The sequence below is a fragment of the Mugil cephalus genome, chromosome 11 (assembly GCF_022458985.1).
Source record: "Mugil cephalus isolate CIBA_MC_2020 chromosome 11, CIBA_Mcephalus_1.1, whole genome shotgun sequence".
Taxonomy (NCBI): Eukaryota; Metazoa; Chordata; class Actinopteri; order Mugiliformes; family Mugilidae; genus Mugil; species Mugil cephalus.
In genome coordinates, this window is record NC_061780.1 from 13,776,163 (window position 1) to 13,789,256 (window position 13,094).

General features: G+C 42.3%; 1 protein-coding gene across 1 annotated transcript in view; it reads left to right on the forward strand.

The window, feature by feature from the left end:
• LOC125017023 (MDM2 binding protein) overlaps positions 1-1,226 on the forward strand; it is a 32,191-nt gene extending 30,965 nt beyond the window's left edge. The window contains exons 22-23 of the mRNA XM_047599852.1: positions 579-644; positions 725-1,226. Of these exons, the coding sequence (XP_047455808.1) occupies positions 579-644; positions 725-763 (105 nt within the window). The 3' untranslated portion in view covers positions 764-1,226. The remainder of the gene's footprint in view (positions 1-578; positions 645-724) is intronic.
• Positions 1,227-13,094: the final 11,868 nt, after the last annotated feature.

Consider the following 13,094-nt stretch of genomic DNA (forward strand, 5'->3'; position numbering starts at 1 on the left):
CTTACAAAACACTCAATGGACGAACTTCCATATCAGCAGCCGGGCTGCTGAACGTATTCTGCCTTCAGATGGGTTCATGGTTAAAGTATTCATGAAAAGTTTGAACGCCCCATTCTCACATTCACTGCTTTTGAAGGAGTACATTTTCTGAAGAGTCTGAGCCCGAGCATTTGCTTTTCAGTCCAAGTCCTAGTTGCGTGCACCAATTTGTGAGAATAGCGCTGCTAGGCAACTGTTGCTACCGGCCAGGTAACTTAATGTGGGAAAGTGCAAAGTCATAAAAAGGAGCAGCATTTCCCAGTTACACCGAAATGAATTAACTTACCGTCCACATCTGCCAAATCTTTATTAGTGTTTGGCCTCTGTGCAGTGAAAGCAAAAAGAGTGAGAAATAGATGTGTTTCCACCACTGCTTCCTAATAATGGCTCGTTTTCCTCATTGAGCACTTATTTTTGTCACTTTCACCTAAAATGAGATCAGCTGTGCCCTCAAATATTCCGTGTGTCTAACGTGACTGTAGCTCTCTGAGTCGTTGTGATCCTCCACCTCCTCCTCCTCTTCTGTTGTTTGATCCCAGGATCTGAAGACATCTCGGGGTCTGCACGACGAGATGAAGAAGGCAGCGAGCAGCAACGTTAAACAGGTAACACTGTCAGACACAGACCCTGACTGACCCGCCCTTCATTTAGATTTTCTAATTTAAACTTCTGTTTTCTGTGGCAGGTCATTGACTGGGTGCTGGAAAAGACTTCAAAGAAGTGAAGATGATAATGGAGGGAAGTGTGTGTGGAGGGGATCTGACGTATGTTTGAAGAGGGTTTTGCTTCTTCTGTCACATCTTCATGCGACTTTTAAATCGTTTTTAGTCTCTTTTTAGAAGATCACAAAGCAGCACCCTTTTTTAACCTTTTATTTGTGTGCTCATCTGCACTGATGTACTCCCACAGCCCACACCTCCAAACCGAAAAACAAAAACACAGTCACACACACACACACACCGACGCAGAGTAGTAAACTCTTATCTGGCTGCAGGTGCTGCAAAGCCACAGGGGCTTTGATGTTGGCTTCAGGCTGCAGTCATATTGTCTTTGTAGCAGTTTTGATTTTAATTCCTTCACTTTGTTTGCTTTGTTCCTAAATCGTATTTTTATGACTTCGTGAGCGTACATATTTTATGCCTGTGTTTGTTTTGTTTCTAACGCAATAAATCTTATAATTGATCTTACGCTGTAGCTCAACCTGAGCAGACTGTGTCCGTGGGGAAGGCAGCATGTGAAAAAGATACAGGGAAGAAATATGTTTTGTGTTATCTGAGCTGACAGCTATCGGCCCAGTCTGGATGGTAGCTGCTATTCACACAGAGAAAACAAAGCCACGATCAGAGCAGCATATTTTACAGCTCCGATCCTAACTGACACTCAGAGCTGGCCTGGTGGTTGGTGCTAGTTTGTTCCTGGTACAGATGCATCAGGAAAACACTAACATTTCTCCATCCGGGGTTGTAACACTGGCTAGTTTCTCATTTCTGTTTGTAACCAAGTACCAAACATAAAAAATAAAAAAAAAATAAAAAAAACGGAAAAAGCCTGAACTTCAGTTTTAGTTGCTTTATTTTGACTTGGTATTACAATACAAGGTTGAACAAGGTAACTATTGAGGCAGTTTTATCACTGCACTGGAATCTAATTCCTCTCAGGCCAAATATGGTGAGGAAAGCTGGTGCACCGTTCCAGGAATAACTTAATCATGATTTGGTACCTAAGTACACTGAACTGCAATGTGCCGTCTGTAATTTTCTAATAATAACAGAAGGAAAACTTGGTGCTTCTATATCTGTAAATGTAAACCAAAAGATCTGTTTCCTGGTGACTGATAAAAATCAATTTAAAAACATAGTTAAGCCACAACGTTATGACAGAACAAGTAAATAACTTTGAGCATCTTGTTGCAATACAGCGTTCCGCTGGAAAACATTTGGATGTGACTAAGGCTGTCGTGGTGTCAATATCATGGTAAAAATGCGCCTATGATAATATCGTATGAATGATCCAGTGCCAATTGGACTCAGTCTGTGTTTTACATCTGTTGCTGTTTTCTTCTGTTCGGCTGTTATTTTGAATGTAATTTATCTCCCAGAACATAAGCAACATAGCAACATAAACAACATAAGTAAATGTTGAAGATGCATTTCCTGGATTCTGCTGTTACTTTTGTTGATATTGTGGTAATATCGTTACCATGACATTTTTTTTCCCACGACAATCGTGAAGTGAAAATCTGATATCGTGACCAGCCCTAGACCTAACATTGGTGTGGATGTTACTTAGACATGTTCCACCCACCTAAACCAAACCAGCCCACACAACAAAATGGTTTAGGAGCAACTCATAAAACACGAAGAGCATCACAACATGTTGACCTGGCCTCCAAATTCTCCTTCTCTACACACACACACATTTGTATGTATGTGTGTGTTTGTGTACTATCCTTATGGTTAGAATTGGATTACCTGCATGTACTACTTGTATCGCAGTGGACGAACAAAGCAGATAAAGCGGTTTACACTGTAACTCCCACATCTGCGTCAGACAAAGTCGGTGGTGGATTGTGACCAGAAAAGGAAAACGGTTTGCGGCTGTGCGGAGGAGGAGACGCCAAACTTATCAGTTGTCCTTCGTATAAAGTGATAAGGAGAAACCCCCCTTTTTTTGAGTGGATACCGACCAGCGTTTCAACAAAGACACAGAACTGGAGCTCCGGGAGTTCTGTTGCAGTGCAAACCCACAGCCAGATATGAATATACAGAATGTAATGTATTGTTCCAGCAGGCACTTCAGGAGCCCTGAATGATTTACAGACATGTTCTGTAGGCAGTTGAAATGAATACAGCAAAGAGGTAATGAGTTGGCCATCTGTTGTTGTTGTTGTTGTTGCTGCTTGTTGCTACTGATAAATTAACTGTTATTAATGGCCATGGGATGTACTTGTTCCAGGCAGTTTGTCTGTCGAAAAATGAAAGTAAAGAAGAAATGTGTGTGGAACAGTATGAAGCACATTTATATAACTGAAGAGGGAGAAGTCTTACTTTGTCTTCATTATAAGAGCCCAAGGTGTAAATTGGTCTGCTCCTCGCTGCGTCACTTATTTACCAAGACAATTTCTTGTAATGTCATTTCTTGATAATGTACCTCTGTGGCAATGCCTTTTTCGAGAGTAATGTGCAAATGACTTGGATTATAAAAACACACTAGTGGATAGTAAGACCCACAGGACTAAGATGACATGTGGCCTGCAGTGTCCAGGTAGTGCATAGTATCAACCTATGGTACACTACTTTATGAAACTGTAGCAGGGTCCAGTAGAGGGGGCTCCGATCCTTTGAAGGGTCGAGGGGCTATGGTAGCGGGCCTTTCCCAATGCCAAGGGCCTTATGTGAGATTCATGTTCTGTGATGACCTGGGATTTCCTATATTGTCTGCTGGATTCTGTCATAAGACACAAACAGAGACCAGCAGCCAGTGTGCTCTCAGTCGGCCTAATGTTTTGTTTCTGTGCTCCTTTGGAGAATACTTCAGTGATGCGCACCCTCAGGAACTTGGTGCAACTGACAAAGGTTGTTTGTCTTAGCACTACACCGCAGGTCCAACTCTTCTCTGCAAGCTGTTTTTGTCTTGGTTGCTGATAAGGCCCAACTCTGGTGGGACACAGAAAGCTGACAGTGCTGGGAAGTGCTGTGGGGCTATTGGAGGTGTAACTACAGCTATGTGCCAGGTACTAAGGCCTGAATTCAAGTGAATGAATAAAATCCTCCCTCACAAGGGCACATAATCGTGTTTTCGGTGGAGCGATAAGCAACCTGGAGAGGGTCTAGTGGGAGCTAGTCAGATGTAATACACTCCTGAACCTCTTGACGCGTTTAATGAGGACCGCTGTGAGTGCTGGCAAACTAAATGAGACAGAGACAGAGTTCTCAAGCAGTCAAATTCACAGGATTCAAGAGGCTGCCTCGGGGGATGTGAGAATAGCTGCCTGGGTCAGCTCGTTGATGAAGATGTCTGTCAGGTCCTGCTAAATTAGCAAAGGTTGACCATATAGAGGACGGTCCTCACACTGTCTGCCGTCGCACACAGGCCCTGGTGCTCTGAGGTGTGAACAGTCTTTGCACATCACAGCTATAAAAAAAAAAAAAATCCACCATGGAGAGAAGTGTTCACAGCATTTCCTGTTGATATTAAAAAAAAAATACACGCAATCCCCCACCTTGTGTCTGGGCCGACAGTAAAGATTCCCCATGGGCTCCGCAGCAACTTAGCCTGCCTGTCTTAATGCCAGATTCGCTAAGGCTTTTTGCTAAAAGTACAAGAACAACTTAGTCATATTCATACACAGGACGAGATGTTACAATCCCTTGTGCCATGATCTGAGGCAAAACTACTTTAGAAGCCCAGTCGAACTGGAGAACCGGCCAGCAGACCAGTGGTCAGCTACTAACTAGCCCAGCCAGCAGCAGTAGGTAATAGAGATGATGGGACATGCGACTATACTTCAGCCAAACATCTCTCCCTTCTACCAATATCAGAAATAAGATAAACCCAGACACCACCTACATAGCCTAGTCCAATGCAGTAGGTAAGAAATGATGGGAATGCAACTACACTCCAACCAAACATCTCTTTCTTCTGCCTATATCAGAAATGAGATACAATTAGTCTAGCCGCGGAAATAAAACACTAGAAAACACCAGCTAATTAGCCTAGCCACCAGCAGTAGGTAAGAAATGATGGGAATGCGACTACACTCGAACCAGGCATCTCTTCCTTCTGCCTATATCAAAATAAAACACTATCAGACACCAGCTGATTAGCCTAGCCACGGAAGTAAAACACTCAAAAATATCAGCTAATTAGCCTAGCCACCAGCAGTAAGTAAGAAATGATGGGAATGTGACTACACTCGAACCAGACATCTCTTCCTTCTGCCTTTATCAAATTAAAACACTATCAGACACCAGCTAGTTAGCATAGCCCCAGAAGTAAAACACTAGAAGACACCAGATAATTAGCCTAGCCACCAGCAGTCAAATTAAACTTGCACTCAATAGTGATACAACTTTTCCGCTTCAGGTAGTAAGATCAACAGTGTCTGAGAAATCCTTACCAGAAATGATCACCAATACCTCAGGTTTTGAACTGATGACTGATCTTTTAAGGCACATGTCCAATATGTTGCAAAAAATATCTGATGAGAATTTTATTACCGAGACAAGTCTTTTCACCTCAACATTTCGCTCTCGATGGTGCCTCTGTAAAACGTGAACATGATGGGAGCAGGTGCCTTAGTCACTGATATGTTTTTAATTACAAATCCATTCTTGCTATCATTCCAACGTATTTATCTTCTCCTTTAAGCTTGAAATGTGGAAAACACTGAGGCACAAACTGAATTGGGAAAGACTGCTTTTAGGTTTTCTGTCCCTGCTCTACAGTCTAATCTCAAACTTTAAAACTTCATATCCCTGAACCAGTTTAAAAAGACAACGAAACGTCCATCTTCTGGAAGTCTGGAGCGCAGGTCTGAGCAGAATCATTTCAGCTGCATCATCAATTAACATTCCGCAACAGAGTGAATGTAGAAAAAAAAAAAAAAGACTTCAACAGACGCTTCCTGCATCGTAATTAGTCTTAGAATTGCTGTAATATATAGGCAACCATGTTGGTGTTTAATCTCACGTACGACAATCACTGTGTGCTGATTGATTCCTCATACCTGTACTGGAACTGTAATGAACAGGGAGCTGAAAGAAACTGAAGTCCCGAGAGGAAGAGACTGACAGACTGCAGTGTTTGTGCATCTTATAGAACAGTAATTAGTGTGGAGGAGACTACTGGAGACCACTCTGACACTCACAGTGTTTATGTGTGTGTGGGCTTCATTTTTAGTAAGAATGGGTAGGTGGTTGATTTTGAACGGGTGCATCAGTGTGTGACGGTGCTCATTTCGGCGGCGAAAGCAGACGCGCAGAAATACACACCGCCGAATGTTTTATGAGACTTGATGAAAGCGAGGAGCCATTTAGCTGAAATAACAGTCTTGATGGTCGTCCAGCCTGCACAGCCAGAACACAGTCTGTGCCAAAACTTTTTGAGAGATGACGCTGGAGGATACTGACCGTGACCAAGTAACAACACACCACCAACTTCTGAGAAAGACATTTACACTTTATGTCTTTATTACTTAAAAAAAAAAAGTTTCTTATTATTTGATATTTGGAAAATTCCACGACCAACGATGTGAGCTCTGTAATTTATCTCCATGCTGAAAATGTTCACGACAAACATCGTGGATAACTGGAACATTATCAACAGGTAGTCTACTACCGTTGGTTGGACTTCGTAGACTTCCCTTAACCGTGTGTCCGAAAAATTGTTCACTCACTCACTCACTCCCCAAACCCGCGCAGTTGATGACGTCATCATGGCGTGTCAGAGTACCGCGGCCCCCCTGGTTGTCCCATTATAGTTTACACATTACTAAAACGTGATGATTTCGTAAACAAATATGTGTGATGTGTGTCGTTGAATAAAAAAAAAAAAAGGTTTAATATTTTCGCAACAAAATTTCAAAATGTGTCTCACCAACGGCCATTAACGGTGGCACTGCTAGAGACGCAATGCATGATGGGATATCCACCACCCGTTGAGTAACCATCGGATGGTCAACTACTTTTCGTAATGCTTATGGAAAATTTTCAGTGCCCTATGTAGGGCATAGATGGCTTGGAAGCAAATAACATTACGCTAATGGATCAGGTGGAAAAACAGCACATGGTGTTGACTTGGCCCCCAGATCCCAAACTGATCAAGTCAACCATTAGGACCCAAAGGTCCCCACTAACAACATCCTGTTACCAGACACCACAGGACACCTTCAGTAGGACCATGTCCATTCTTGTTCTTGTTGTTATGTCTGATCGGCATAGTGTTCTCAGGTAAGTAGGCTGGTGTAAAAAGTAAATATATGAAGGTAGAATATACAGTGTTATGCATATGTTTTAATACATGGTGTAAAACTCACCTGGATTTATTGGTAGAAATAAAGAATGTGGATATTACTGCATGGAGACCACTGTGAGGGGATGAATACAAGCAGACAAGAGAATTATGTATGTACCCACCTAAAGTCTGTCAGGGTTCATATAGTTTGAAATATAGCGGGCAAACTAGCCAGATAAATGACCTTTGCTGTGGATATGTTGTTGCCAAGTGACAATGTATTATATTTGCTTTATTTTTTTTTCTCCTGCATTCAGGACTCAGATGCTTTACTGCCATAGTGGTGTTTGGTCTTGCCCTTCACTAAGAAGAACTGACTGTGATCTAATAGGTAGTTTACTGTACCTAGATGTTCAGTTTCCATTCTTTTCTATCCTTAACAGAAAGTCAGGTGCTGCTGCACGGACACAGGTAACCTCCCTGAACTCACTTTATTTCCTGGCCGTGGGAGAGTTCATTCTTCTTCAGTACATAAGCTACGCTGAATATTCTGACGTGATGTTATGTCCTGTCTCCAGCCGTGGTAGACCATCAGCCTCCCGTGTCTGCCACCAGGCCACGTTATTAAAGACCAAATTAAAGCTGTTGTTCGACGTGACAGCCTCCACTGATGGAGAATGCTCCACGGTACAATGCGACTGATCACAAATGTTAATTCTGCTGTGGATGTTCCACTCTGGACAATGGCAGGCATGAGCTCCGGTAAGGCTTACATGGACACATTCAGCACGTGCGCTAGAAAACATGATGGTGACCTCAGGGCAGATAGAAGAAAAGCCTCTGTGTGTTAGATTAATGAAAACAGCAACAAGAACAGATCCAAGGACTCGCGACTCTGATGGAGCCAGTACTGTAGCTTTGCCTTTTAACTCATTAAAGAAGTTAAAATCCTAAGAACTGGAAAGTCACTGAGGTCACTTTGTGTTCGATATTAACCAATCTATGAATTAAATAAAATTACAGAGAGGGTGTATGTTACTAATGCAGAAAAACACTTTTAATTGCCAATAAATATGCAGCGAGTATCTAATGACAAGCACATTCTCAATAATTAAAGCATTAGCGAATAGTTGTCTATTCACACATTCGACAGGCACAGAGGAGCATTAGCAGTTATTTGGCAACATGTTTTTGGACCCCGTGGATTCATTTACATTCCTTATTGTTCCTCTGCGAGCTTTGTTTTGATATATATAAAGATGATTTAAATATATATATGTGTGTGTCTAAAGATGGTTTAAATATATATATATATATATTTAAATCATCTTTCATCTGTGATTTTCCACATTCTCCCACACTCTCCCACAGCTCCTTTCGAAGCACATTACAGCGTGCATCCTGTCACCGTAAGATAGAAATTACTGGCTAGTTATATCTCGTTTCTCTTGCATGTATACGTGTGTTTCTCTTTGTTTGTGTCACGTGAAGTCACATTTGATCTCATCTCTCAGAGGTTGTTCCGCTCTTGTTAACATGCAACTTTGCGCTGCCTTTGAACGTCCATGTGGAACGGTCCCCTGCTGTGATATGTCCTCAGTTTTCAGAAACTGATTAATTAATGTATATTAATTTAGTTGTACAGAGTTTTCTTCTTTATATTTCATAGCTTGATGAGTCTTGACATTCTCAACAGCCTCACCTTTTCATCATGCCTTTAAATTTCCTGCATTTAGTTGCCTGGCTGTTAGCATGCTAACTATGTTGGCTCATGGATGTCGACTGTTGCCTAGCAGCGGTTCTGTCATGGCTTTTGGCTGATGTTACCGATTGAACACCGATCATTTAGGATGCCGGTGCTGTGCGACCATTAACGTGTTCGTGAGGCGAGTAAAGAAAGCCAGAACCGTCTGTGTGAATGTCACATGACATCCTGGTCCCGGTCCCTGGTTGTCAGTGGGAGGAGGTGCGGGTTAAGCTGAAATTCTGCTCCCACATAATGACACAATGTTCCCAAGGTGCTGTTTTGAACTAGACGGGAAAATCACCGCTTCAGACTCCCGTCGGTACAATCTCAGAGACAATATGCCGTACCAGTGGGATCCATTGACGCGTGCAGGAAAGCAAAGCACACGCTTCGTCTGCGCACAGGTCCACTGTAGAGACACTGAAGAGCAGCCGTCATCCACTGTGTGTGTATGTGTGACAGAAAGCTGGGGTACGTGTAGGGGCACTGTAGGCACTTGGCTGTGGCATCCTGAAACATTTCTTTGTCTCCCTCTTCCTCATCCCAGAGCACTTTGTATTATGTGGGAGAAATAGTGTGTGTGTGTGGTGGTGGTGGTGTCGAGTGTCTCTCCCTAACTGCCAAAGACAGTGAAAGGTAGGTTGTGTACATCGGTGGGAGTACATAGTTTCAAGAGGTAAGGCAGCCTGTGTGTATAGGCCGCATGTGGGCGGTTGTTTTTTTTTTTTTGAGAGTAGCAGAGCTTTAAGTACAGCCCTCATTAGGTGGGAGGGTCGCAGCAGCAACGCCATCACCTCACAGACATGTTTCCGTCCATCCTCTAATGCTACGAGACAGTGTGTCTGCCTGTGTGTGTTCGTGTGTACGTGCAGCCGAGAAGGTTACTCATCCTCCTCTCGCCTATGAACTGATAATGATGGGGACAGGGTGAGAAGATGACCCAGTTTCTTTCTCTCGCAGCGCCCACAGAGTGTGTTTTTGTCAGCTTACAAAGTTCGCACTTAAAAGACAAACCAGATGTCTGACTTATCAGCTCAGACATCACACTCGACAGATAGCACAGCCACACTGGTTGCAATAAAAACTAGCAGACTTTTCAAAGACGCGTGTGAGAAAAGTAAATGAACCTCCACTGCAATAAATACACACCTGAAACATATTTTTTCAACATTTGTTTTTTCTGATGTCACTGACAGAAGTAGTGCAGCTCACCAGTAATTTTTGCTCATGTAAAATGCATTTATGTGGAATTTGCACAACTAGAACAGTGCCATTTGAGTGGAAGTAAAGGGATTTCCTTTCCGTGTCCTTACAAAATTGGAGAGTTATCTATCCTCACACAGCCGTTACAATCGGTGATTGATAGGCTCCTGCTGTCACGCTCAGTTTTATGGCTTTGCTTTTGTCCGCCCACTAAAATCGAATCGAATCAGTGCATAAATAATGTAATACTGATTTCTCCCTGCTGAGACTATATGAAAAGGATGAGGACGGTTGGTCCATCTGGTTTCCTTTCAGCTCCACAGGAGCTGCTTCCACATTCTGAAGACTGAGACACAGTCTTTATTCTTTCTCTGCTGTAAAATCTACATTTCCAGTATGTTCTATGCTGATACTATGCTCATATGGATTTTTTTAGATTTCGTAATGTTACCTTAATTATTTTGACAGGTTAGATGAAAGGCATGCTTTTTCAGTATTTATTTACTTTTTAAATGTCATAAGGTCTCATTTTGGGTCTGCACGTTTACAGATGACCTACCGCTATACGTGTGAGTACAAAATTAGATTGTCAGATTGTGTAATAAAGCTGAAAAGTAAAGTTGTACATCACTTTACATCATATCTGAAATACGCGTCCATTTGCTAGATATGAAGATCCGCTCAGCGAGCGATTAGCTTCGTGTTATCACAGCACACTTTATATATAAGTTTTCTCTTCACTGATGATGAAAACTGCAAGACTGAATAAACTGATTCCGAACTTGATTTCCTCCTTGCTTGATAATATATGCTTGTGCAAAGCAGGGATGCAAAGTCTCAGCAACCCAACATGAAACACCAACGCGCACAAAAAAGATTGTGTTGAGGCAGTTCTTGGTGATGAAAGGACAGCTGAAAATACCACCGGGGGCAATCCTCTCCTTCACATCCCACTTGAGCATTGCTTTCACCAACTCAACGGAGTCCCTCCTCTGATCATCCTGTCACATTATCGTCATGTGATGTAGGAAGCACATCTTAGAATACAGCAGGCTTCATGAAAGGGATGGATTTTAATATTCAACAGAATGCCACTGCACGCTTACTTAACCTCAAACTAAATTAATGACTCATAATAAATGCAGGAAAACTTTGAAAAACAGCTCTGATTTCTGCCTTGTCCTGACAGAACGGTCAGGAGGCAGTCGTCGAAGGGCAGCGATGATGAAGATTAGGGGGAAAAAACACACAAAAATACCAAACTTTAACAGTGTTGGAATATCAGGAGAGTGACGAAGGTTGGACAAAAACACAGCTTCAAATAAAGGCTGATGCTGAGAATGTGAGGAAGGAAAGGCTCGTCTCTCATCTCAATTAAATTTGGTGATTTAACTAGCTAAATGTGCAGCGTAATGAGACTTCAAGTGAAATTGTTGCCTATTCTTGTTCTTTGAAAGACTTCTATTATGTGCACCAAGCACCAGCAGCTTAGGGGGAAAAAAAAGTCAATGAAATGGGTTTTCAACCTCCTGGTCAGCTCAGAATGTGACGGCTTTTTAGGAAAGATTTCTGAGCTGAATGAGGAATTTGAGTCACTGTTGACACCTGTAGTCGTGTGCCATGTCAAAGAGGAACCTCAGGTGAGTGGGGCAGCAGCTTGTTTAAACACGAACTGTGAAATTCATGCGGCATACCATGCATCTGTACCTTGACTAAACATGTAAGAAATCTGACCACAACTAGAAGCTTTGATTTGAATATTTCATGTGTCTGTTCAGCTGGAGGAGGTGATGTTTGTGAAGGACTGCTCTGTGCCTCATATAAATACTGTATTTCTTCAGAGTTGTTATCTGTGAATATATCAAGAAGCTTGGAACACATGACAAAATTTAAAAAGAAAATAAATTCAGTGTTGCATGAAATCACTGTTGCTTGGACTCACTGTCTGCACTACTTAAATTCACAAGTTTGCAGAAATGAAGACCATTTTAAAAGTCACCTGTCTGTCTAGTTGTTCGCATGAAGACTGAAATATTGTTCAGTATCCTGTACTTATTTTAACTTTCATTTCTTTCAGTCTCACCAGCCCTGGTCTCTCTCTTCCTCTTGCATCACCAAAGTATTTCTTATTCAAACTCACAGCACACACAGCTGTATGCAACCACATGCAAATACTCTAAACAGTAGGGGAAAAAAAAAAAAAACTCCAAGAGGCAGACCACAACCTGTGAGGACCTGCGCCGTCTGAGGAATGCAACTCTAGAGCGCGCCAAGAGAAAAGCTTTTCATTCAGAGACCCTTCATCCACACACTCACAAAAACAGTTTGAAAACTTTCTCGCACAGGCACGTAGTTTGTGACCATCACTTGTGACCCCATCACTCTCTCTCCCTCTATGATAAAACTTCCCATCAGTGAGCATGCATATGTGTGTGTGTGTGTCCACCTCTTGAGATGTCTGTGCAGCTTTTGTTTGCGCGTCTTGGGTGGAAAGCTGACCTGGACTGACTGTCTGTTTTTCTCTGGCACAATGCAACAGTTGCAGTCTGCAGGCGTTGAGTGTCCCACCGAGAGTCTGACTCGATTCGGCGACGGCCCGAGCAGAAGGGAAACAGCGATAGTTACAAAGAGGTTTGTGGAATCTGTTGGTCAGCCGGTAAACAATGTCAAGAGTTATCACCATGTCTGAGGTCGAAACTCATTACCCGCAATAAGATGAACGTGTCTATCCATCTGTTGGTGTGAGTGTGTGTGTGTGTGGAGAAGGAAAGGATGCCAAGCCATTACCTAGGAGTCAAGTACACAATGTCAAGAGTTGTGTTTAGTGTGGCCAACAACTCAACTGCTCCGTGAATCCTTTCTGCGGAGCTGGTCAATAAAACACTTCTAAAAATCAACCTGAGCTGTCACTACTAGGGCCGTAAATTAGCACATCACCTTTCACCTCCATTATTCCCCGAAATAAAATACTGATGATTTTTCCCGCTCTGTAGAGAATGTGCACGTCTTTTCAGAGACAGGGCTGAGTGCAGTTTCAGTTTCATATGAAAAATTAATTAATAGTCAAATATAATTCACATTTTAATATGACAGAGGTGTCGACGAGAATGAATAAATCCAAAGTGAAGTCAATAAAAACAAACACATCATG